Below are 26797 nucleotides of genomic sequence, written 5' to 3'. Positions count from 1 at the left end.
AAACACACACATTAAGTAGGTCTCTTCTACATCTTCTAGAAACCACTAGGCATTGCTCTGTACCTTCCCACTTTTAACCTCCTTCTCCTCCTCCTCTTCCTCCTCCTCCTCCTCTTCTTCTTCTTCATACTCCTCTTCTTCTTCCTCATACTCATCCTCACTAAAATCTACATGCTTTTTAGCTGGAGGGAGTGTCTGGTGAAGGGAGGTTCTTGACTCTCTGAATGAGGCAGCAGACTGGGAGAGGGGGAGTGGTGTTAAGTGACAGATGATTGTGTTAAACAGAGAGGGCAGGCTAAGTGTAAGTTACTTCTGCACATTAGATTCATTGCATTAAGGCTTTAGTTCACAACTCAGCTCAACCGCAAAGAAAAGAAGGGGAATGTGGAATGAAGGCCAGACACAGACAGACAGGAAGATCAAACAGTACGTCAGGAAGCTGAATAAATACACACCTTCCAAAACAACATGAAAAACATATCTATTTTAAAATGGGACTGGAGCGGTGTTCCTGTGTCAGAAACATCTGACTTAATGATGAAAGAGCCACTGGGGCTGTGAAGCAGCAGCTGAGGAAGAGCACTGCACGTGTGTGCTACTCTGACAGTATCACAATAAATTAGCACTACTATGCAGTATGTATGTCAAATGCATAGTGCTCTGCTAAATTTAAGCACCAGAACATAGGTCAGTGCCACGTAATGCTTTCTTGGTCTTTGATTTTCTGGTAAACCTGACCCCATTTTCAGCAGCGACTATATAGCCTGTCATTTCATTATTGAAAATAAGTATTTTGTTCAGCAAGTACAGTGCGAGGGACCTCAAAGAGCAGTAGAAATCTCTCTTGTGCCAATTAATTCAGGGGAAAAAGGATGTGTGCTGAGTGAGAGAATAAGAATAAGAATAAGAATGACTTTATTTATCCCAGAGGAAATTGTTGAGAGAAGCAATACTAAGACAGGAAACAGCTTCATTGCGGCCAAGTGTGATTATTTCACTAAAAATAAAATGGGACAAAGGGGAAGTGAAGGGCAGGATTGTTATTGGTGCTTTAAGCAAAAAGAGTGTGTAAGGAAATATCTAAAAAGTTTTAAATAAAACAAAGGAGCAGCAGGGGCCCAATTCATGTACTAGCAGCATCATGACTTCTAATCCAGCTCATGTCCTGTAATAAGTCTCTCTCCTGGGATCATTAAAGTTTAACTAATCCCATCTAAAAGAAGAAATGATGAGGTCCAGATTCTCTGAGTCCTCCAGCACAATCATGGCAAAGACAGATACACCTAATTAATTAGCAGTTCATTTAGTTTAACAGTGGTCTCATCTTGCTGGCTTTCCACATCTGCTGCCTTGAGCCTTTGCTCAAGATATGCAGAACACAGAAATGCTGTTTAACACAGCATAACAAAACAACTTAAAAACATACATTGGCATGCTTTTGATCGTGATTATCACTGCCAATCAATCACAGCTGTCCTTTCTGGTTACGTTTTTAACTGTTCTTGAATGAAATCTGCCATTGATTTAAAGGAATAGTTTGACATTTTGAGAGATACTGTCATTTCGCTTCTTGCTGAGAGTTGGATGAAAAGATCCATATCACGCTCATATCTGGGGGCAGCATAGCAGGGGGTCGTGGCTAACCTGGTTGACATGTTATATCTTGAGTGTTTCATCTGTAACCAAACTAAAATTCAAAGTCACAAGCTGTGTGGAACTACTTCTCTCCCAAAATGTGAAACTATTCCTATGATTCTACAAAATAACACTTTGATTTTTTTTTTTAATTTTCAGCCTGATGAAGAATTTCACAGAACTGACTGAGGTGCCAGTTACTGTGAACTTACATATTTCAAATATATGCCATTGGAAGAAATGAACTGTAAATCTGAAATGACTTTGACACACCGACACAATGGAGTTAGAGACTGTACAACACTGATCGAACTCTACCTTCTGTCTCTGCTGGATGGAGGTCATGGCGTCTGGCTGGAACTCCAGCTTGTCTGTCCGACACAGTTTCCAGTACAGGATGGAAATGATGACGATGACCACGAGGAGGGGAATCACCACCCCAATGACGATCCACAGGTTGGTGTTCTCAGTCTCAGAGGAGGGGGATGCCACCTTCTCTACAGCTACAGACAAAGAGATTGAGGGACTTTTTGGTTTTACATTCAGCTTCAGGCACCACAGTTCTGATTTGTGGTTCAATATTTCAGGCATGTCCTTTTATTCCCTTTAAGGATATTAACAAAAACCTTAAGAATGCACAGCTAAACATGCAGTAGCGTCGGTGTGCTGGCTCTTGTCTCACTGCTGTACTCTTTAATGCAGACCTTCATTAGTCTTAATTAAAACTCAATTCATCCCCAGGGAAAGTACCGAAAGAGAACACAGTCAGTGCAGAGACAGAGCTCCCTTGAGGGGCTCTCATTAGGCCTTCATCCCTTGTTTAGATTCTTAATGAGGAAGACAGGCTTTTGGTACAGCGTGTACAGAGGGAGATAATTAGCTCAAATGTTACTATAAACATACAAAGGAACATATTAAGCCAGCTTGTATCTTTCTTATTTCTTACTAGATTCTTATGAACTGTTTTCCTAATTTTGCTTTCTTTGTCTTTCTTTCTGTATCCCTCTGTTCCAACACCTATCTAGCACTACTTGGTTAATCCAGCTAGGCCTTGACAAGTTACTTTGAACTGTACCAATCACATAACAAAGAGCCAAACAGTTCTAGCAGTGCAATGTATTATAAGTCATATACCAACAAAACCACAGTGGTATCATCCCTTCTTTATTGTCTTTATCCACAGGCAGGAAACTTTATTTCTTTTCTATTACTCAGTGTCTTTCTCTAGGACACTACAGCAATGTGAATGCTTGGGAGCTTTCACTTAGTTTGTCCATGTCAAGGACCATCTTGTTAATCACTTGATCACTTTGCTGCCCTCGAATGTCATTTATCCTCTATGCAAGAGGTACTCACGCTGTGCCAAGATGCCTTGGACACGATATCCCAGGATAATGGCGGCCCTTTGAACGTCCAGGCCGTTGAGTAGGTTGGCTGTTTCAACTGCAGGCATCCTCTGACCATCGGGACGCTCCACAAAATACACAATCTCCAAGGGATGGTCCGCACCCACCAGGCGGCTCGAACTTACAACCTGGGAGGGATAAAAAGCAGAAAAAGTACAGTGTGTCATTTGCCCAACCATCTGCATGGAATTGTGTAGTATAAGAATTAGTGCAGATATGAGAAGCTTTATTCTTGACAGTGCAGACGAAGTGAGAGTCAGAGAGATGTACAGATTCATAAAATAGCAGGTTAGTGAACAAAAATCCAATACCTAATAAGATTTAAAGCCACCCCTTGGCTTCAAAGCAACTTTAATCCATCTCTAAACACTCTTAGCCAAGTTTTGAATTGTTTGTATTGAGCTACTGGAGAATGAGTATTTCTTTAAGTGGCAGAAATGATAGAAATCTGTTTCCCATAAAAGTTCAGGAAGTTTGCCGATTGGCGTGGTCATGGGAGATTTTGACTGCATCCTACACTTCAATAACTCTTCAATAACTAATAAACTCTTCAGTTTGTTTAGCCATGTGTTTGGGGACAGTGGTATATTGAAATAATGAGGAAACACTCCTTGTTCCACAGGACACATTGTCTTGTATGTGGAAAGGATGCCAGGGCCCTATATTATATATTGGCTGGCATACAATTACACAAAGCAATCACCAGGCCTACTGACTGCTATGAGAAGGCTGCCGGTACTGTCCACTGCTCTTTTAGAGCAGTTAGCAGACATCGTGGCATCTTATGTCTTTTTCCAAACATAAACATGTCCAGATGTCGGAAAAAGGCTGAAGGACACTCAATAAACCTTATTACTTATTCATATTGCGAAGGGACCCTTGCTTGGAATCCTCAGTTTTGTGGTTTTTAGCAATTATCTTGTTAAAGGTCTTTGCATCTCTTTTGATGAAACTTGTTTCTTTGTTTTTTTACCCGTTTGTTTATCCCCAAGTCCATTAAAATTAACATTAATTGTGTCCCAACAGACAGTGCTGAGGCAACTGGAAAAGCACTTCCAAAAACGAACGTAGGATCCATGGCGGATGAGGCACTACACCCTCTGCTCATTAGGACCTTCATTAGACATTCCATTTTTAATGCAAAGTGTCACGATTTCAGTAATAAAAATGACTTTTTAATGGAGAGTGTGGTACCTCATTTTTATTTGTATCTTGTGAGATTAATCATTTTTAAGTTTTTGTGGCTGCAGAAACAAAATTCAAGCACCAACTATTTGGCCTCCTTAGTGTCCTCACGCTGTATTAAAATGTGATATGCAAGCCGCTGATAACACATCCCTGTGAAACTACATATTCAACGATTCACTCTCTGATCTGTCGCTTTTTTAAAATAGCAGTGCACCATCACATTCACTTAATGTCTTCAAGCACAGAAATTATATGTCAAATACTTTTATTGTTTTGTATGTACTGTACACCTCTTAAACTTAACATGGCACCTGAGTAGATGTACTTATAACAGCTTCAAGAGCTCAACATGAGGTGTTTCCATTATTTTGTGTATTGGTTTTAAGTTCTACATGTACTGACAAATGTACACACAAACACAAATATATAGAAACAGCACACTCATGACATATCAACTCATGTTCTGTATTCCCATCAGAGTATTTATTGTTTAAATATTTCTCCATGCTGTCTAATATATCTGTGTGTGCGCAGTCTCCCTCTGGGTGCCCTGAGGCACAGCACAGTCTGCTGTCTGCATTACTGGAAAGAGTAAAGCGCAGGTCATGCCTGGGTTGACACAGAAAAACGGCTGGGCAAGCTCCCTCATCCAGGTTCTAATTCAGTCCATGCACGGTTATTAGAGTGGAAAGACGGCAGTGTGAATGTGTGTTTTATTGCACGACCCCAATTCAGCCTCCTCTTTTATTTGTCCAGGCAGACTCATAAGGTATTCTAATAGGTGACAACACCACACTGATTCTGTCATGACGGTCTAGGGCATCTGTTTGAGATATGCGACTGTGTATACGTGTGTAAGAAAGCGAGACAAAGGATTCTTCTGAAATTCAGACGCTTAGTCTGTGTCACCTCACTCTCATCATATCCAACAGGCACTCAAAGATGAGGCTTTGAAATGTAAAAAAAAACTAACTAGCCTGTCAAATGACAGTATCCTATCAAGGCTGGTAGGAAGATAATAAGGTTTCTATGCATAGCACATATTCATATTTTTGACTGTGTAAAATCTTATTTTGAAAGGCAGAAAGGATGCCAGAACCTAAAATTAGAGATCTAATCTTAGGACAGAGACAGACATCAATATGGTCCCATGTTTTCCTCAAATGCTCTGTGGGTTTTATGGAGACAACGATGCGGGAGGCACAAAGGTCAGAAAAAGGCTACCACTCATCTAAGGATGATTGCTACCGCTGCGATAACATCCCTGTTAAAAGACTACCACATGAACTCAGACTTCATGAGGTCAGATGAAATATGCATCTCTCGCCTCCCATAACAAGTCTCTTTTATCTGAGTGTTTTGCTCTTCCTGTGCCTGTGATTTTGGAACTTTTACCCACCCCCGTCTCTGTATCTCTCACTCCATAATGTCTACCCTCTCAACAACAGAGACACACTCTTAATCATCCCGACTGCAGGATACAGAGAGAGAAAGAGAAACAATTAATAATTGATCTGCTCTTAGCGGCTCTGTGGCTCACAGGAGCTCACATCAAGTAACAGGACCGGAGAAATGAGGAAGAGGAGAAACAACTAGGACTCGTGAGGTTGTGGTCTTTGAGAGGCTTGCCCCTGAGCTGAATGGGATGCTGTTGCCATGGAGACAGGGCCCTATCCTGTCTCTTTTGAGATGAGCTGAGCAGGTGCGGAGCGAACCCACAAAAGCTAGAGCCTGATTAGTAAAGCAGTAAGGCTTTCAGTGGTTACAAACACTGCAACGCTCACATAATGAGGCCTCAGTACTCACACAAGGTAGTTAGAGGGAGCTTGCATCAGGGAATAATTATATAAATGGTATAAGGAAGGAGGCTTTCAAGATTTAGTGAGTAATCCATTAACAAACTTCCAAGAGTTTTGAAGGTTTCGATGTGCAATGAACAAGAAATTAAACTAGTAACTAGTTTTTTTACCTATAACCAATAGTCTCACATTGGGCCATAAAATGTTAATTTAAAACAAGTAGCAAAGTCTGTCTGTAAGGTCAGACAATTTGACTTGTTTCTAATTTAGTTTCACTTGATTTGAGAAATCTTAAAACACAGTATGTTGAAATAAAGAAAAACTAAATCAAATTAAATTAAATTAGATGAAAAAATAAAACCATAGCTAACTGTAGAAACGTCAAAGATCAACATGAATTTCTTGTGAGGTTTGGTAGATTGCATGGATTAACTTCTCCAAAGGCTGTCGTTGGGAATATAATGAATGACCACAGTATTGAATTAATTGACACAGATACAAATACAGTACCTGAACACTGCTGTTGCCTATAGTGGTAGCTCTCTTGACACGACTGACTGATCCCATTGCCTCCCCGAGTAACATGGCAACCCGGCGCTCCATGCTGGCTTGGAAGGTCCTCTCACCCACTTTCTGGTCCAGCACACCCAGAAGCACTATGAACACAGACAGAAACACGCAGAGTATCAGAACAAAGTCTCAGACTTGAGTAGCTTTAGAAGCTTTTCACCATGCCAAGAGCTGAAACCTTCATACCTGTTCTAACCCAGGAGGAGCGAAGCACCTGGCTGGTGTTCAACTCTGGATAGTGGAAAGCTGTTGGACAGGTACACAATTTTGTTTAAGTAGAGTAAGGTCTGAATTCAGTCCAACGTTGGTGATCAGAATTAGAAAACACATCAGTTATTACAATTTAGATGACGTGAGTAAGGGGGAAAAAATGGGGAGAAAATGGGGAGAAAAAACTCACGCTCAGCAATCTGTAGTACAGGAAAGCCCATGTAATAGCTGAATTCCACCACTGTGAGCTTCATCAGGGCATTGCTGACCTCTGACCCCATCAGATAACCCCTTGGACCGCGCACAGTGAAGGTGATGTCCACCGGCTGCCTCATTAGCCTTTGTTCCTGATATTTAGGAGCAGCCATGGTGATGTTTAAAATCTAAAACACAATTACAAAGAGAGGTGTTCAGCGGACAGACAATTATGCAATAATATGCACTAAACATTTTCCATTCTACTGTTGATGTAGTTTCTGGGAAAGCTCGCTTGTCTCTTAAAGAGTTACAATAAAGTTCCCAATCTAAAAATCACTGGGTAGTGTGGCCCGGGGCACAGTTTGCTAGTTGTTCATAAAACATTTCCATGCTGCAACAAATGCTTTATTTAATCCTTACATTTATTCTAACTATTGTCATATGATTATAGAAAAATGCTACTATAGCAAACTAACTACATTAACAAATAAGCTCTTTTTTAACAAGCAGAAAGCTTCTTTAATACTCAACAACTAGAGCATGAACTCCATCAAGAACAAGAATCCAAGTGAAGTGTCCTGGGGTCTTGTTCATGAGTGGTGGTAAGATGGAGAATGACATGGGCTGAAGGATTGGTGTGCTGTCCACAGGGGCAGCCACAGTAAGGACAGAGCTGAGCTTGAAGATGCCTGAACCCTAGCCTATGGTCATATCCTCTGTGTAGTTACAGAGAGACTGAGATTGTAGGCACAGCTGACCAAAATGAGCTTCCTTTACTGGGTGTCTGTGCTCAAAGGTTGCGTGGACATCTAAAAGAAGTTTGTAGTAGAATAGCCTCTCTTTTGTATTGGAAGGAGCCAATTGAAATGCTTAGGGCACTTGGGATACTACTGCATTCTTACCATGCTGATATTGCAACCCTGACCTCATAAATTATGGAAAATGGATGGATGGAAGGAATCTGACTCCATGGGAGCAATGATGTTAACAAACTAGCTTTTTCTGACTCTCCAGGCAACTATTTCTGCATTCATTTACTGAAAATCCAAAAGCCTATGCTGCTACAATCACAGCCATTCACTGGTGAAGTGACTGAAGGCAGTCTGGGGTCAGCTCACTCAGCAAACAAGCAACAGGCAATGCACAAATATTGTAGCGATCCAATTTCATTGTTTGACAAAAAAACTTTTTCCTTTTCAGACAGACTGATAATACAATTTGTTAACTGTCCACTGGAGTTATGCAGCTCTGGCAGACAAGGGCTTTTATTCAGAAGGCAACTAGAGCGATTACCAGCACCAGGTCATTCAGCTTTGAGGTCTGCTGCGAGGACACTCATGCTTCTCTGCTCCCACTTACATGCACCGTGAAGTTGGTTGAATCCTTTGAGCGCCGACGCACTTCTGCAAAGGCCATGGTCAAACCTTTCTCAATGCTCTCACTGAAGTTGCAAAACCGCACATCTGTGTGACTGGGAACAAACTGTAGCACTGCACGGAGTGAAAACAAGAGTTTGAGATCAAGTTTGAAAATAAAGGTTATCACAAACTATTCAAATGTTGACAACAAGACAGCTTGTCGAAAGGTCATTTACCTGTGTGAATTTGATATTTTCTATCTGGTGTTGTCCAGTTGGGAGACACAGATAAGAAGCGGCGTCCAGACCTTCGCAGAGCATTGATGACAGATATGGCTGTGTATACAACCGGACCAGACACCACCCGAAACACAAACCTTGGTGGGGGGTCCACAACCTTCACGGACAAAGCAGGAATAAATGACATAGACAAATCATCATCACAGTCATTTATTCCCAGATAAGTGGCTCGTGTTAAATACATTGATGCTTTTGAGAGCTCATCGCAATCTTGTGGCTCCTGATACGACTACTCCTGTGGTTTGTTTATCACAGAACCACCACAGATAAAAGACTCAGGAAGTGTTCTGCCCCTCGTGGTTCATCTGCACACACTCACTCACACAAAAACCAACACATACACATACTGTATGTGAGGTCCATTACAAGACATTTTATATTGTAATGGGATCTCTTTTACATCATAATGTGCCTGTGTTGCCATTGTATGTCCTTCCATGTCCCAGCTTCCATTATTACCTCAAAATCAATTAAATATCTAAATAAATTTACCTGCAGCTCCACTGACTTGTTGAATTCTGCCTTCAATATATCTCTCAGTTGTGTTTTGGCATACCCAACAGTGGCCCCAGAGGGAAAACCTTCAGAAAGAAAGCATAAGAATGGTTATAGTCCAATTATATTATAAGAAAGTCCTCATATATGTGCATTTCAAATTCACATTAGTTTAGTTTTAACTCAGAATTTGGATACACACTGCACAGCATACATGTAGATTACATAACAGTGTGTTGTAATATAACACAAAGCATAATTAAATGCCAACCGTACCAATTTTTACTAAATATGCAGGCCTGTCAAGGGTGCAGAGGTACTGTCTTGATGTTGTCGCTGTAGTTGTGCTCTTTCCACTGGTGGTAGAGATGATGCCAACATTAGTTGAGGCTTCAGCGGTGGCAGTAGTTCTAGTTGTGGCTTGATGAGAAGTGGTGGTGGCAGCTGCAGTTGTGGGTACAGCAGAGACTGTATTAGCTTCACTGCTAGTTGAGATCAAGGTCATTGTGGCTGGGATGTCAACTCCATCTTCAGTCATTCCCTGATCACCCAACATGACTGGGGGGACCAAAGTAAAATTCGACGCCAATTCAGTTGAGACTAAAGTTAAATTGAGAGTTTGTTCAGTTGTGAAAGTAATGTCTGGGGAAGTTGTGTCTGTTGTACCAGCTGTGGTGTTGGCAGCATGGCCAGTGGGAACAGGGGAGATGGCTGTGGTTTCAGATGAGACAGAAGAGGTGTGTATGGTACTTTGGGGGAATGAGTCTGTAACAAACCAGTGGACATCTGTCAGAGAGGAGGAAGACGTTACTTCATCTGGCAGCAAAGGTGTCGCACTGGGTAGCATAGCCTCTGTTAACACAGTGCCATCCTGGCCAACAGTTACTGTAGGATCAGACCAATCTGTGGTGGACACCTGACCACCCCAAACAGAAGAAGAGGGATCAAAGAAGTGGGTTGGGACTATGGAAGGATCCAGAAAAGGCTCAGTGGCATTGATCAGCTGGGGACTCTCCTCTGTGGTTACTACGGTGGTTGACTCGTCATGAGGCTCAAATCCCGACAGATCACTGGAGGATTCATCCTCAGTCTGTTTGGTATCATTTGAGAGGCTGTTGGCGGGTGTGATGTCTGTAGTGCTGACGGACACCACAGTAATGTTGCCTCTGTGTTCAGCTCCAGTGTCCGAGCTGTTGTTCTCCTTGGTCAACTGAGTGGTGTAATACTCCAGGCTGTTCATGTCAGGTAACAGGACGTCTGTTGGTTGAATTGTGAAAGTATCGGGCCAATCTATGTCTGATGCGTCGGGTATATCACTGTTAGCTTGGGGAGTAGGTTCGAGTGTGTGGTGAATTGTGGAGGAAAAAGAGGAAGGATAGATGGATTTATGTGGAACAATGGTGCTGTATGCAGTCATGAGGCTGGGAGAAGGTGAAACGTGAAAATGCTGCATGGAGGAAGGGGATATGCCCACTCTGGAAGGGAAGGATGTGTCATAGCTTTCTGTATAGTCCTCCAGATCATAAGAGTCAGAGGGCACCTTGGTGACCAGAGCGTAGTCATCTCCATCTGAATTCATGAATGACATGGTCTCCAAATAGTCCCCAGACCCCCAGTCCAATTCCATGGTGTTGGTGGGGTAAAAGTCCTCTGGAGAAACCTCAGTGGATTCTGATACAGGTGATGTAGGGTGGGGGATGATGAAAGGCACATTGTAGCCAGGGGCCAGAATCTCATCTGGGTTGGATAGCATCTTTATGCCATTCGTTGGTTTATCCTCCTCCAAGGGGGCACTGCTGAGGCTCAGCGGGTTCACACCCAGAATATCACTGTAAGAGTCATCATGAGAGTCAGCAAAAGCCATTTTATGAGGTTCAAGAAGCTGACCAGAAAGTGAGGCTACAATGGCCGGGGTTTTCTCTGATACGCCATCCTGCTGCTCGCTGAAAGTTGCTTTCTGCTCAGAATCTAGACCTGACTGAGGTGATATTATGGATGTATTTGACTGAGGCTGCAGTTTGGATCTAGTAGGAGTTGCAGAGAGAGAGGAAGACTGTTCGCCAGATTTTGTCCTGGCCAGCTTCCAGTCTGTGGAAAGTTTAGCTGGTGCCTCAAACTGTGGACTAGACCACAATATAGGTTTGAGGGGGCTTAATGATGAAGTGGAAAGAGGATGTTCAGAGATGGATGGCAGGGCATCAGGTGAGTCTGGGCTTGCAAAGGCAGTATAATGTGACACTGGTAAGGCTGATGGTGATGACCCTGTTGAACTTGGAGCATCTCCAAGAAATCCCATGGGGTGGTGTGTGGAGTCTATCAGAGACTCATCTGCAATGGAACAAAGAGAACGCTTCAGTTTAGTACTGAGTGAAAGAAATACTCATGGTTGACTTCAAACAAAGTAAAATACAGGGATGAGGGCTGGACTGTAATTCAAACTAGGCTGCTACTACTGACTGTTATCATTTCCACACTCCATCAGATTTCTCACTAATTTTAAGGACCTTTGCTTGATTATTATGGAAAGTAATAATAATAATACATTTTATTTATAATGCACTGTATATTTGGAGGTACAAATATAGTTTAGAAAGTAAGTCTAAATATCTATTTTCTCCACAACTTCTGGATGTAAGTGATTAAGAAAAGTTGCTTTTATACACATGACAGCATTTTGGTCTGTTGCAAACCTTAAGATTCAATAAACTGTAATTCTATCACTTTTAACACGAATAGTGTGGCCAAACTGTTCAACAGAGCGGCAGAATGAGACCAAACATGACTTTGCAGGGCAGACAGGCAGGCACCCTCCTGTAAGCTATGTTGTATAACTGGACATGAACAACAAAGGCATTACATCAGTGGGATGACTTCAATTTGGAATTTAAAAAAACGGTGTTGGACCTCTGGGCCCTAAATTACCAAAATGAACATTGATCGGTTATAAAATACCAAAAAATATTTGACTTGCTCAAAAGGATGATGTATAGGATTACCATTCATCCTGAAATGACTCATTGTACCACTGTTCACCTCTGGACAAGAGGTCACAGTGATAAATAGACTACACAGTACAGCAAGACACATCATTGGATCTGTAGGAAAAAGCTGTGGTGGGTTTAGAATGTTATATGTGACATTGGCCTATATTTAGACAAAATCAATACTATATTGACAGATGGTTTATAAACTACAAGTATTGATTCAAGTTGGAATCTGAGATCTATGAAATAGCGTAATTGGTTTACGAGACAACGCTAGCTATTCAACCAGCTCCGTCTACTTATATTACAGGAACCTGCAACATGTAAAACAACTACCTTTTACCTCTTCACTGCATGCTTGTTGACCTCTGAGAAAAATCATTAGACCTGATCACCACTTTAACTAATGCCCCATTTGCTAATGTGGCAACAAAATGGAACCATTACAGCTAAGGAAAATGCCAATAAGAGGAGGGAGGGAGGAAACATTCACAAGCTAATACACTACCACAATGAAAAGACCCTGCTAGGCTGCAATGTCGAATCATAACAAAAGCTGACAATGGTTGTTTTCCACACTTCCAGTTTTGAACTGCAGTAAGGAAATATGCTGACATGTTTGCACTGACCATATGTTCAGAAGGAATGAGTGGTTGTTCTGGCTCAGCACATTGATGGCCTGAGCTCTTTACCGATACACTCCGGGGAGAACATCTCCTAGCCTTTTTTACGGTACCTGACCTTGGAGTGATGGATGGTGCAATTTTCAGCTCATCAGGAAGCAACTCGACCTCTTACACACAACATTAAAATCCTTAAGGGTGACATTAGACCAGCCAAAATGTTGAAATGGCAAATGTGGCTTATGCAACACATTTCCAACTTAATTTGAGTGCCAGGGGCCTTTCTCTCCATGTTGCATAACATAGTGTATCATGCATGATTTAATTTGGGAAGTGTCTTGATTTCCTCTATGTGATCATGGTCTACATGAGCTGAAGGGAAAAGAGCAGGCTAATTCTTAAATAGTCCATGGTAATAGACCTTTTAACAGTACCATGTAGCTGTATAAGATTGTTTCTTTTAGATGCTTAAATGTGTTTCAGACATTTCCAATAAGATTAACATTCAAAGCCCAAACAGTTTCATGGTTCTGCTGAAAGAAATCTTTATGCATGGTTGCCTTCACAGTGCAGTGACAGAGGAGATGTTGGCAGATAATTGCCAGGACAGACAAAGGGAGATAAGTTAAGGTCCTACTTACATTAAAGGAGATGCTAGCTTATAGTTCTTGGAATTACAGACTGAAATGAACCATCATACGCACAGAGAGCTTAAAACAACAGGCAACAGTTGCAATCGTACAGCCACATGGCATGTGCTGCAACCACTTGTCTACCAAGATGCTCCAGAATAATTCTGTTAAAGCTCAATGCAGTCCACGCCTTGTATTTTGTCCCTGAAAGTAGGTATTGAACAGAATAAAACTTTAAAGGTGCCATTACTGCCAGAAGCAGGCAACCAACCGCCTTTACATAGTGACTCAACAGCTGCTGGTAATGTTGCTGCTCTTTGTAATGTAGAGAGGCTCCGCAGAATCACACACACTTGAAAACAGCCTCAGGATCAGCTGAGGGAGAGGACCTATTTTTAACACGGGAACACAGAACAGATCACTTATAAAAAGCATAAACAGAAAAGAATATACTTCTGGAGCGTCATCTTCAATTTACTGCATCGCTTCATACAAGAAGACTGCCTCTGGCTTGGCCCAGGAGAAACCTCCCAACTTAATTATAACCTACACTGGTACCTTAATTAAGTCAACATGCAATTATAACAGAGCCCATTGGAAAGGATTGGAAAGGAAAAGCCAAGACTTTCTTCTCTGAAGGCTAGTCTGTGCTGCAACATTCTCCAAAATGCCACACAGCTCTTTGTCTGTTGTGCCAAGTGTTTGATCCTCCTGGGATGTAGGCCTATCACACAGCTGGGCAGATGCACACACTCTGAGCAGACCATTAATAGGAGGATCTAGTTGCCTGCTCTATACAGGCTGTTTATTGTTGGCCTGATTTCTCGGTTTTGTGAAGTTATAAATATTCACAAGAACAGAGCATGGAAATAAGAAGCTGCAGCATTTGCTGTGCTGTGCTCTGTCAAGTCTTCTACAGCCCACTGTCACAATCATAATCTGTGTTAGCCCAAGCACAGCATGGGACAAATGTGTGCGTCGTTCTCTGTTTACTGAAACATACATTATTCTTATCAACACTGCATGTGACTTTGGCTGTAAACAAACATAGGCCAGCATTTTGAATGCTACAGATGCATGTAAATGTACAGACAAAGACTATACAGGCAAGCTCAGTAGGAAACCATGTTTGTTGGAAGATCATGCTGATGTCTGAGGTCATTCTGTGGTGCATGACCCCAAAATGTCACCTCATCTCAACACACACCTACAGTGATAAACTAATCCTTTTATGGTCACATTTAGGACAATTAAGCATGCATGAATGGATGACAATACATCAAGCTAATTAAGACAAAGTCCATTATTGGCAGGTGACTGATGATAATTCTGATAATTGTACTGATGATGACAATTGTGAGGATGATGATCATAATAATGGTGGTAGTTAAGGACATGGGACACAGACAGACAGAGTACATAGTGCAACTACAACATTGCTGTTTAATTTCAACTTCATGGGGTTAAAAATAAAGTTAGAAAAATCTTGTTATAAACAATTAAAACAAAAACCTACAACATAACATCCAAACTCTGCTACGCTAAAGCTGAATTATGATTGTAGCGAGGCCCGGCTAGTTATCCTTAATAATTAAGTAGTCATGGTCTTAATACATGATGGCTAATCTTAGGTAATGGCAGCCAAAGCTCAGTGCGACAGACAGCAGCCGGGCACCGACCAAGTGAGATTGGACTGAATTGGGGCTGACATTACAGTAATTGACAAAGGCCGTCAAGACTAAGCAGCGCTGCCACCTGTCCCCCGAAACACGAGTGTGTCACACTCGGCTGGCCACTCATTGTTGGGCCTGTCCATGAAACTAAGCACTGACACCCATGCACAGGGAGACCTTTAAATATCAGGTCACGAGAGCATAAATGTCAAATGCTTGACATGTAGATGTCCCTGTATAGTTCTTTCTTCTCTCTCCCTAATTTCAATGTCCCATTCAGTCACCTTTCCTCACTTTAGAGTACATGAATCAATTTCACAACAGATCCTCATTTCACTGCCAATAAAACCTCCTAACAGAAACAGGGTCAGGCGAGTTCTTACATCAGCAATAAACTATATGTCTAATTTACAAAGACTCATATAACCTTAATCAGAAAGATGTTATAATACCCTGGGTCATCTGCTCATAAAACACACAAACGAAAAAAATATAGCAGTCTCATTATTCTGATAACACTGAAGAATTAATGCAGGTTTTCATTTATTCATCACATGAAAAATCCCAGGCTAATGAGATTCCATTTCTATTCATCAGGCCTTGATGTGTCTTTTAGCCTAGACTGAGTCTAATGAATAGCTGCCTTGTACATGAACTGAAATAAATTTGCATTTGACCAAATTGGCAAGTTAACATATCCAACAAGTTTCTAGGCATTTACTCTAGGCCTTTTACTGTATGTGTGTATGTGTTATTGTGTTATAACCTCTATTCATTTATCAGTCCAATGATGCACAGCAGCAACTGCAAGGTCATGTAGAGCAGTAGTTCAACCTTTTTTGGGCCACAGCGCCCTTATCCATTATTCAGGTCCCTTACCGACCCCATGAAAAATATCATAGGATAATCGTAGTCCCTGAAACTCATGTTGCTTATTATTCTGTGTTATATCATTATAAAGCATGTCACTGAATGCCAAATAACAGATCTGTTTTAACTGGACTAATGATGATACTGTCATTATCATTAGTTTCCCAGGTAGCAAAAAAGCCATGTCTATAGCAATTATAAGTGTCAAACAAATGCCATGGCTAGTAATATGATGTTCAAAATACAAATCATTGCCATAGTAATTGGAAATAATGTATATCAGCATCTGACTACTGAATTTTGACATTTCATCTTGAAAATCTTAATTTTAATCTTCATGAAAACTTTGAATACCACAGAATGTATTTCACTGAATGTCTGACTGTCAATCTGTATGAATCTTCACTTTGTGAACTTCTCAAAAGTCACTTTTAAGATGTACAATTCCAAAAACCCTATTTCCAGGATCATTTTAGGGTTCTCAAAGTCAGATTCAGAATTGTCTTGCCATCCGTCCCTTGAGTTCAGACCTGATTATTAATCAAGTGTATTTGAGCGACTAGTTTTTGACTTGATTTCAGTTTTTCTTTTCCTAACCTGACCTAAATGAACTTCAATATAGTTTTTGAATGTTAGGGAGGTGAATTTTCTACCTGAATTGGAGAACCCTAAAATATATGGTGGAAATAAACATTTTATGATCAAACAACTTGAAAGTGACTATTGATAATTTCACAGAGGGAAATTCAGAGCAGTTTTCCGTCTAACATTTCAGTGCCAGTGTCCACAGAAACCTCAGGACAGCAGCTAGCCATACATGGCGGTAACATGGTGTTCACTGTATTCTTGGCAGAAATGAATGCTTTCAACAGGAAGCTGATACAGTAAATGCCATGTTGGCGATACGCTGTCTCATCTAGTGGCGGTGCAACGCGGCAGTGGTGGCGGTGTCAACTGGCAGGTTTTGGACAATTGCAGACCACAGTGTTTTGCAAGTAGATACAATTTTCACCTTGTCTCATCGTGAATCTTCCGTGTAAACTGAACAGTGTAAAAAGCCCCTCGCAAAAACACCTCAAAGCCGCCCTTTCAAAATATTGCTTCCACCAACCCCCAACAATCTCTGAATGCCTCTGTTGAGAAAGAATCTAAGTATCTCTTTGCTGTAGATGTATTAATACATTTCCATATATAACAGCTGATATAAAAGTGAAGTAAAAACCCATGTTGTTCATATTGAAGCAGATGATGGTGACACAAAAATAATGCTCTTCTTCGGGCTTGGTTGGTTTCTTCTTCTGTCTATACATCCGGTTGCAGGCTTGGATCACTGCAAGCAATCATGGAAAAAGGATTCTGCCAAGAGAGGGATTATTATTGCTGTTGGCTGATCTGATGCTCCTTTGTAAAATCCCCACAATTGAATAAAAGAAATGGGACAGGGTAGAGAGACAGTACTGATGGCAAACACAACTTCAAGCATCTGAAATAGCACTAACCCATTTACCCAGAATGGATATTGGTAAAATCATATTATCACAGCTCTCCATTAACCCATATATGTGTCTGAGTCTGACTATTTAGAATAGTTCTACAGAGGCCCCATGTGTGTGAATAAAGACCTTATCACACATACAAACAAGGTTGGCAGAGGAAACATGCCTTTCGTATTTGACTCTGGTGTTCCCATTGGTATCACATTTCTGTTTTGCTTGTTTTACTTTTACGTGTTTCATTTAACCTTTGCAGAATGCTAACGGTTTGTTTCTTAAAGGGCAGTCACAGTGGGAGGATTGTATTGAATAGCCTCATCAAACTCACAGATGAGTAAGAATACGTTTAGATGTCTCTTGTAATACAGAGGGACAGAAATGTTTTGCTTTGACTATTGCATTTATTGCAGTGCAACTCTTTCTTATTGGCATATTTTTCATATATTTTTTAATGTAGTTTTCTGTGTTTTCAATATAAAATCTACAGAGTAAACGATAAAAACAGTGAAAACTGAGAAAAGATAGCAACACACAAGTGCCTCTGAGTAAGGTAAAATGTGATTTTGGCTTTGCTGTCCTCTCATGACTACTGATCCCACGGCTGAAACTGAATTAACCTGATAATGCCTGTGTGCAGACAGCCCTTTGCTGATGTCTGGAATTGAATCATAGAAAATACCTTCCCCTGGTCTCCTCTCCTCGACCAGACTCTGCACTCATATACACAGACAAAGGGAACAAGACAATACTCTGAATTGAATCGCTGTGCTTTAATGCAGTGGAGTATTTGGGCATGTGAAAGGTGACGGACAAAACAACTAGGCTTATGATTTGCCTGGTGAAAGGATGAGCACGCTCATTTTTTGAGGGCAAGAGTTATTATGTCCGAGTTAAAGGACATAAAGCTGTACTAAATAATGTCAGCTAAACAGCTGTGAAGCACACAGATGTGAGCATGTGTGTGCTCGTGCACACATCACACAGAATAATGCACATATACATTCCCATGTGTGTTGAGAAATCTGAGATACCAATTACAGAGTCCTCTAATGATATCATTTCCTATGATTGCCAGACTCCTCATTGTGAAAAAAGTAATTTAATGGTTGTGTTATTTAAAAAAAAAAAAAAAAAAAGAGGAGAGAGAAGAAAGGGTCTTTTGGTATTAGTGCTAGCTAACTACAACCCCACACATGGTTCTGTTTTCAGCTAAGCCCATTGCGTGACTGGCTCTTTTCAGTTGGCAGGAGCTGCGTATGCTGACTGCAGTCGAACGATCAAGATAGGGCTGTGTTGACATTTGGTTTATCGGGGAGGCTTTTAAGATGGGAAAGATTCCATTGTTTTTATCAGTGAAGTTCAATTAGATCAATCTCTGTGCCAAAGCTCAAGCAGCCCCCGATCATTTGACCTGACAAGGGAAAGGGTCCATTTATTATAAACCTACACCAGTGCACTGACATGTCGAATTCAGCCTAGATCAAACAGTAAAGATTAGGTACAATAAAGTGAAGGCTAGAAATAGAATAGGTAGAAATAGAATCTAGGCTTGAATGCTAATCCAAATCTTTCCCATGACCTAATAGGTCAATAAATGTAAGGCTAACATAACATTTTGTAGTTGGAGAGGTAGACAACATCTACCATGATTTAATTCAGTGTCTGATTTGGCCAAAAATGAGCCTAAGGATGGAGACCTGCCTGCTGTTTATCAAACATTTATGTGACCCTTGCTTTGTTTTCCTTAGGGAATACTTTATAAGATAAGATAAATCGGAGAGCAACAACAGTGGGAGCAGGATAAGGGGAAGGGAGTGGAGTAGTGTGAGAGTCTAATTGAGAAAGAAGAAGAGAGGTAACAGAGGAAGTGAGAGGGAATCTGAGTTAAAGGTACTGTTAGCTTCAAGGAAAGCTGACTTTCCTGAACATTTTAGTAAGTCTTTGGGGATTTGTAGCATGTCGGGCTACTGTATAACAGATTTAAGGAGTTACGTTCATAAGAGCTCCACAACCAGCACACTCACAGGAGTCTCCCCTGAATTCAATACTGAATACTGGTCATACTGAATAGTATGACCAATTTCAAAGAGTGGATTATGATGGTGCAATGCCAAAGTGTCATTCTTTAAGAAAAGCCTTATGTTACAATGCACACAGGGACAAGCACTCTCTCTCTCTCACACACACACACACACACACACACACACACACACACACACACACACACACACACACACACACACACTCCCAAACTTGGGTACAATCCTTTGCTCTCTGCAGTCCTGATTTTCTTCGAAAGAGAGGAAGGCAAAGACTTGTAACCAGAGAGGCCCAGAGGACTGTGTCACTCAGCACCTTCCTCTACTTTGCCTTAGTCCTCCCAGCACAGACCACTCTCAGACTTTAGGTCTTGGGAGAACAAACACTGTCTGCTGAGTTAGGTCAAGCTCTCTCAGAAGGAAGACAGTTTCTAATAGGTAATAGAGGAAATATCTGTGCAGGGTTAGTTACTTATAAATAGTTACTGTGATGTTGAAAGGTCCAAACCAAAATGATTTAGCTTGGAGTAGCTCAAAAGAAGGCGGGCTGAACCGCACCATCTGCTCTGATAAATATATAAATAATCAGCTGCAGTTCATCAGCACACAAAGTGATTTGGGCTCAGCACAATATGGCCTCAATGTTGCCTTTCTGCCAAATCGTGAACTTTGCATTGTACATTTCAAGCTCCCAACACTGGCCAGACTGCAAATGACAGTAAGAGTGTAAGCACAGTCAGGGCAAGCTATTTGTGAAAGTTAAGGTTTACTGCAGGCTTGTGTAGCAACAGTGTTTCTAGTCAGATCACAGTCTGAGAGATATCTGAGTTTTACAGCTGAGATTATAGACACAGGCAGAATATCAAAGAAGAATAGCTTGCATTTGGTGATTCTCGAACAACACCAATTTAAATGCTTTCAGTGCCTAAATAATGCTAAATGAGTCAGACATGGTTATAATACTAACTTTTGTTGTGTAAATAAATAAATAATGTTGTAGAGTGGCCTGTGTCCTTTAAGTGCTATGCAATGAATCAAATAACAAAGCAAATCAATGTAAAACAATGTCATACACAGTCAAAATTCAAAAATAAAAATTTAAATAGGATCGCCAAAGCAGTTAACAAATCATAATGAGGTAACTTATTAATAATTAATTTAAAAAAACAAAAACAAAGCAAACACACGCTAAAAAAAGCACTAGTGAGTTGTGTGAACACTTGTAGGATGTTGAAATTGCAGTGGAAAATTGGTAAAACTCAAAAAGGGTACACAAAATCACTAACAGATGTACATTCACAGGCACCCCTCTATGGTACCTTCACATCACAACCTACAACCTACCAGTCTGATGCAGGTAATAGCAGACAACTGGAAAAAATTAGGTAAATGAAACTGCAGCCATCCTTAGAATAGCTGACTGTATAAAAATGATGTGTGAATGTGAAAGCAGAAAGATGATGATGGATACTGATTAGCAAGTGGAAGAGCAACATTAAAAAAGACTGTTTTTAAAATGTGTCCATCTGCGATCATTGACCCACCCTTGACCAGCAGACCAGCCTCCGCTGCTCTCCAAATCATTCTGGGACAGATCTTTCTGGTCAAGCTGCAGGCCTGGTGAGAGCTAAAGTACCACTGTTTGGCTTTTGATAGGTTTTGCCCATTGATCTGCAACTGGCTCCCAACTCTAATGAATAATGAATGGCCATATTGTCATCCCACACAGATCACATTTCACATGGCAACGGACCGCTCTGGTAATTAGCCAGGACTTTGCTGGCCTGCAGCTTTCTGTGCTGAACTTGCCAGCCACTGCAGCGCAGACAGAGAGAGAGAGAGAGACAGAGAGAGAGACAGAGAGAGAGACAGAGAGAGAGAGAGAGAGAGAGAGAGAGACTGAGGCGAAATTGCAAAGGCACTTTATAGTATCACTCATGAAGTTTATAATTATGTCCTTTTTATTTGTAAAGAGCTTTCATTTTAGATTTAGGATACAGATGTGGAACTATTTTTTGAGCAGAGGGCCACAAAGACCAAGAGAAGAAGGGAAGAAAGAAAGAGGAAAATTACTGTATGATGTCGGGTCTGGAGGAACAATTATACGTAGGTCGCCATGCTCTATTTGACCTAGAAACTATAAAGTGAGCTTTTCTGAGTATGTAAGAGGAAAGCTGTGTGACGGGTGATTTCACTGCAGAAACAGACCATGGAAACACAGTTGTCATCCTGTGCATGAATTGAACTGCATAGTGATGGGTAAAGATGATGAGCACCTCCTGTTATATAATAACTAGGGCTACTTTGGGGTAGGAAGTTGCCATAATATTTAGAGTTTAACTAATTTATTTATTCATTTATTAATTTAAGTTTTAGACTAATTGTATCTATAACTATGGCATAGCAGCAGAGTGTTTTGTTTAGTCTTGTGCAACAGGCAGGGACAATCATATCCAAGATGAAACAGTGTTTGTTCATGGCTTAACTTAATGAGCTCTACTTACTTACTGTACAAAGGAACAGGTCTAAGTATGCAAGTATGAGTCTTAATATAAATAATTAGCAGTAAAAGCCAATATTCTTAAACTGCTCTTTTAAAGGGCACAACTGAACCCAGAGCAGTGATGATTCTCCCCCTGAATGAAGGACCTAAGATGACCCAGTGAATCTGACATTGAAGCTGAAGATTAGCTGAAGATCCGCTAATGAGAACAAATGGCACTCAAATTCCACTCATTGCCTTGTTTGCTATGTTTCTTGTACTAAAGAAGAACCAATCTTCAAAAGAGCCAATCTATTGGGCAGTTGGCTGATAACAGTGCTTCCATTTAGTGGCATAAGCTAAACTGAGGGCAGCTTCAAAGAGACATTTTTTTCTTATTTAGCTTGTAAAAAATCATCATCGACACACAGTAGTAAAGAATTATTTAAAGTTTAAACTATAAAAGGCAATGTAGCATAATTATCTGTTTGCACAATATTACACATCTAAATGTTCCAAACCTGACTCTTACTATACAGTCCTGTTGTTTTACAATTACAATTCTTAAATAAAAATACATATATACTTAAGTCCTGTGACGTTCCCATTATGCAGCAATAATGATTGCCCAAATGTAGCACGTTCAAAGCTAAGCAGGCTAATTCAGAACAGCATGTGGTTGTGTGAAACCTGTCCAAACCATGGCTGATAAATCTACTCTCATGTGATGCAGTGGTTTACGGTCTGCCACAGGAGAGCTGCCTATGAGGCGCTCCTCCAGGTGTTGCATTTAGCTTGTAGTGTGATCATCAAAACCACACGGAAATATCAACCACAGTCAGCCTCTCTGCTTTGGCAGAGGATATCCTCCCGAAAGAGATGAAACAACCCCGATAAAGTCGTTATGCAAATGAAGGTTTTCTATGGAAATGAGGAACATGAAGTGCAACAAAATGTATGTTAACTTTAAAAGTTACCCAATTACGTAGATTGAAGAACTTACTAAAGAAGAGAATGGTAAATCCTATCCTAGAGCTAATGGAAGCTGTACATGAAAAGAAACAATAAATTATGTTTGGAAAGCTTTGTTCTACAAATGCAGAAATATCAAAACTTCAAACTTCTGCAATTATTTGAATATGTTTACAGTACAGCTTAACTGCATTTTGTCTATACCAGCTCCCAAGTCTGACAATATCTGAAACATAACTTGGATTCTCTGCCAGTGGCCTCAGAAATGCATGAGTGATAACTTGAATAAAGCTGGTAGTCCATATTATTAGTCAGTGAATTAAGAAGCTGTGAGTGGTGGTGTAATTATAAGAGAATGGGTTTAAGATTTTCTAATTCCTGATATCCTGCGCAACCCTGGCATTGACTACATAATCCTATTACAGCGTAATATCATGAGTTTTTGGCTGCTCTTGAAATGAGGGGGATGGGGGGTTGGGGGTGTTGGTGGGATCATGTCACTACCTATAAAAGTAAGCCTGGGGAAAACACCCATCAAGCGGACAGATTTAGACCCTTTCTCTTTCTCTAATTACTGGAAATTGGTTTACCTCCACAGTCTGTGCACCGTGAGGTTAGAGCCACAATGCCTCTTGTGAAAATCCACAATTCAACATGTAATTATCTTCATTAAGAAAATCACAACTATCCAAGGTCACATAGCAGCCCTGCCTTTGCTCACGTGAAAATGATAACAAAGTTCATGCAAAGTTAAACTACCAGACATAGGCGTTTTTATTTCAAACTGTATATTAAACTAGAAGTTTAGAAGAACTGGGGCTATATGTCAGCTCTTATTTCTTCCTATTGACGAGCTTTAAGTAGAGGAGTTGGCAACAGTGGTCTGGAGGTTAGGACAGCAAGCTCATGAGGTCGCTGGTTGAGTTGGCCTTGAGCAAGGCACATAATAAACTCAACTGTGCCAATGCAGCTGCTCAGTGGTCCGTAAACAAGACCGTATTTGTACTAACCCCCTCCTGGATGTGACTATGAGTAACCTTGTCAAATATTGCTGAAAATGTGCATTCATGCTCTGCAAACCTACCCTCTGCCAACAAAGTTTAAAGAAAAAAAATAAAAATAGGTTCAAATATTTAAAAAGATCTACTGGCCCTGCATTGGATACGTGGTACGGAGAATAGATAGATGGCTCTAAGCCTCTGACCTCTCTCAAACCTTATCCAGTACAAGGAAACCACTACCAGAAACTAATCCATTAAGATAGAGATCTTGATTACACCTACGTTGGATCTTGGATGCCATTAACACACTCAACACGTTTACGTAACATTCCTGTTTGCTTTCAACCTAACGCATTTTATGTAGCCATTTGGTTAGATTAATTCATGTAAACCATAAAAATGCTTATTGGGTAACAACATGTGGACATTATTGTCCTACAAATACCATATTCACTATTTTTAACATGTGTTGATTTGCCACCTCTTATACTGAAATAACAACAACATTATGGGTATTTCAATCCCCTCATCATTATCTCCATTGCCCAGTCTGGTTTGCATTTATCACCTTACAAGATGATCATGAACTGAACTCGTCAGTGTTCTTTTTCAAAGCTAAATGAATGTTGTGGCCTACACGATACTGATTGTGTCACTTACGTAACACAAGGTACAAATTAGCAGATCATGTTGTGCGAGCCAGAGAAAGGTGTTCTCTTACCTGCAACAGGTGAGTCAGCTGCGATCACCGTTACCAACACCGTCATCCCCAGAAACACTGCACGCTGGCCATGAGCATGCATAAGAGCCTTGAGCATCACCACCAAACCCTCCAAGGAGACTAAACCTGCCATGGTACGGCGGTAGTTCGGTCAAGGCATTTCACCCAGTTAGGAAGAGAAGATTCATTTCGACGAGACAACTGAGGTTTGGGTTATTTCCTGGTTTGTCTGGTTGGATCTCCTTTGGTACGAAGCCCTTCCTTCTGTGATATGCGCTATCAACGTAGAATGGCTGTTGAAAACAAAAGAGCAGCAGTGTGACAATCAAAACAAAGCAACCACATTTCCAAATAATCTGTCATTTATTGGAAACAAACACTGCTAAAGGTACATATAATCCCACACTATCTAAATGAGACAAAATATTTATACGACTATAGTTACTTTCCTAATGCACATGCAGAGGCTCATTTGAGCAAAGGACAGATGTGTAATGAGATAATGATTCTTGTAGAATTGATAATTAATTTCTGTTTTTCATTTTACTGACTACATTTTGTTTCATCTATGGGCTGGTACTTTTCATTTAGATTCTACAGTGTTCGTTTTAGGTGTGAAAAGAGATATTTGAGTCAGTTCACTCTCAGTATCAATATATTAATATCAATATTATAAAAAATAATAATACAAAAGAAATTGCAGCTCACGTTAAGATAAATAACAAACTGGTGGGCTCTATTGGTGGTCTGACGCTTTCATACTGTGAGCCAGACCTGGCACATTTCATGCACATGGCCAACTAGGTCATTGCAACATGGGGTTAACAACATTAGTCAAACAAACACAAATGAGGAATTATCATCCCATTAGATGAACGAACCGACTCCACATAGGCGGATAAGCGTGCACCGTGGTGACTAAGGCGTAAGAGGACCGCACACAGACCCAGCACAGACTTCATCCCCCGGCTGTGTGGCTAGCTCTCGGTCGGGTCTCATCATGACACAGTGCAGTCTCTTGTCCTACATCCCGTCCCGTTACTTCCAAGTTTAGCGGTCATGTGGCTCTTCACAAGGCTACACAAGCAGGTTACTTCTCTCGTTTCAGCGCCGAGGCGACATGCTAACACGGGCTGGCTAGCATTTTTTCTTGCTAATATTCCCCAAAGCTAGCTTCTGAGTGCAGAGATAACACGATTTTTTTTTTCTCTCTCTCTCTCTGTGTCTCTGTCTCTCTGTCTCTCTCTCCTTTCCTCCAGCCATTCCTGTCAGCCTGCTCATAGCTGCGCATTCACACTCACCAACAAAAAGGGAGCTCCAACTCTGTCAGTTCCTTTGTCTGGTGTACGAGAAAATATCCTTGGGTGAAATAAAAAGCTCCGTCGTTAACCTTCGTGTGACCACCTGCCTGCGTTGGGACTTATTTCAGTGTGGACGACCAGTGGACGTGCTGGTGTCTGGCTCTCATCTGACACTCTTTTTGGTAACACTTACCTTCACCCGTCTGGAGGATTGGATAGCCCCGCCCCCCTCGCGATCTGATTGGTTCCTTACACATCTCAGCCCGCTGTCATTGGCTGCAGCTCTTTTCCGTCAAAGTGGGCTTTTAAATATTAGGTTGGTCCCGCTCCGCTGGCGTCTGCGGCTTCCACGGCAACGTTGCCTCGTGCGATGATGCACATATACAAGGTATAGCCGTGGATGGATAAACCACTGCTCAGCTGGCTGAATACAGTTTAGCTTCTAGTCCCGCTCAGAGAAATCAGGTTATCAAAGCAGTTTTCCTCTAGGATTCTCCTTTGATGTAGCCTACTGGTTGTCGTATCCCTAAGCCTTTTGATTCATTATTTCATCCATGTTTATAAGCCTATTTAAGCCCAGTGTTTACACTCCACATCTGACAAGGCTCAACAAGGATGCGCACTTCGTTTCTATTGTAAATGCATGATTTCTGTCATGCAATTGCGCCATTTTCTGCAGAGCTTGAGTTGTGCCCCCACCCTCCCCCCGTGCATGCTGTAAACATCATGCTGAGCAAGGTTTTGTGCTTGAATTAAACGGAGATGATCAGCATAACCTAATCACGTCAGCTTTGACACATGCATTAATGTTTTGGTGCACACCGCCACCTAGTGGCAGTGTAGGTAAG

General features: G+C 41.0%; 1 protein-coding gene across 1 annotated transcript in view; it reads right to left on the bottom strand.

Moving 5' to 3' along the window:
- The window catches only part of LOC139201740 (UPF0606 protein KIAA1549), a 34846-nt gene extending 10065 nt beyond the window's left edge, over window positions 1-24781 (bottom strand). Inside the window, exons 1-11 of the mRNA XM_070831144.1 lie at window positions 24649-24781; window positions 9435-11486; window positions 9156-9244; window positions 8601-8760; window positions 8366-8496; window positions 6999-7191; window positions 6785-6844; window positions 6539-6684; window positions 2992-3169; window positions 1954-2138; window positions 64-237 (exon numbers count right to left, since the gene is read on the bottom strand). Of these exons, the coding sequence (XP_070687245.1) occupies window positions 64-237; window positions 1954-2138; window positions 2992-3169; window positions 6539-6684; window positions 6785-6844; window positions 6999-7191; window positions 8366-8496; window positions 8601-8760; window positions 9156-9244; window positions 9435-11486; window positions 24649-24781 (3501 nt within the window). The remainder of the gene's footprint in view (window positions 1-63; window positions 238-1953; window positions 2139-2991; window positions 3170-6538; window positions 6685-6784; window positions 6845-6998; window positions 7192-8365; window positions 8497-8600; window positions 8761-9155; window positions 9245-9434; window positions 11487-24648) is intronic.
- Between the last annotated feature and the right edge of the window lie 2016 nt (window positions 24782-26797).

This window comes from Pempheris klunzingeri, chromosome 5 (genome assembly GCF_042242105.1).
Source record: "Pempheris klunzingeri isolate RE-2024b chromosome 5, fPemKlu1.hap1, whole genome shotgun sequence".
Lineage (NCBI taxonomy): Eukaryota > Metazoa > Chordata > Actinopteri > Acropomatiformes > Pempheridae > Pempheris > Pempheris klunzingeri.
Note: the sequence above shows the minus strand (reverse complement) of the source record. Positions and strands in the feature narration are given on the sequence as shown.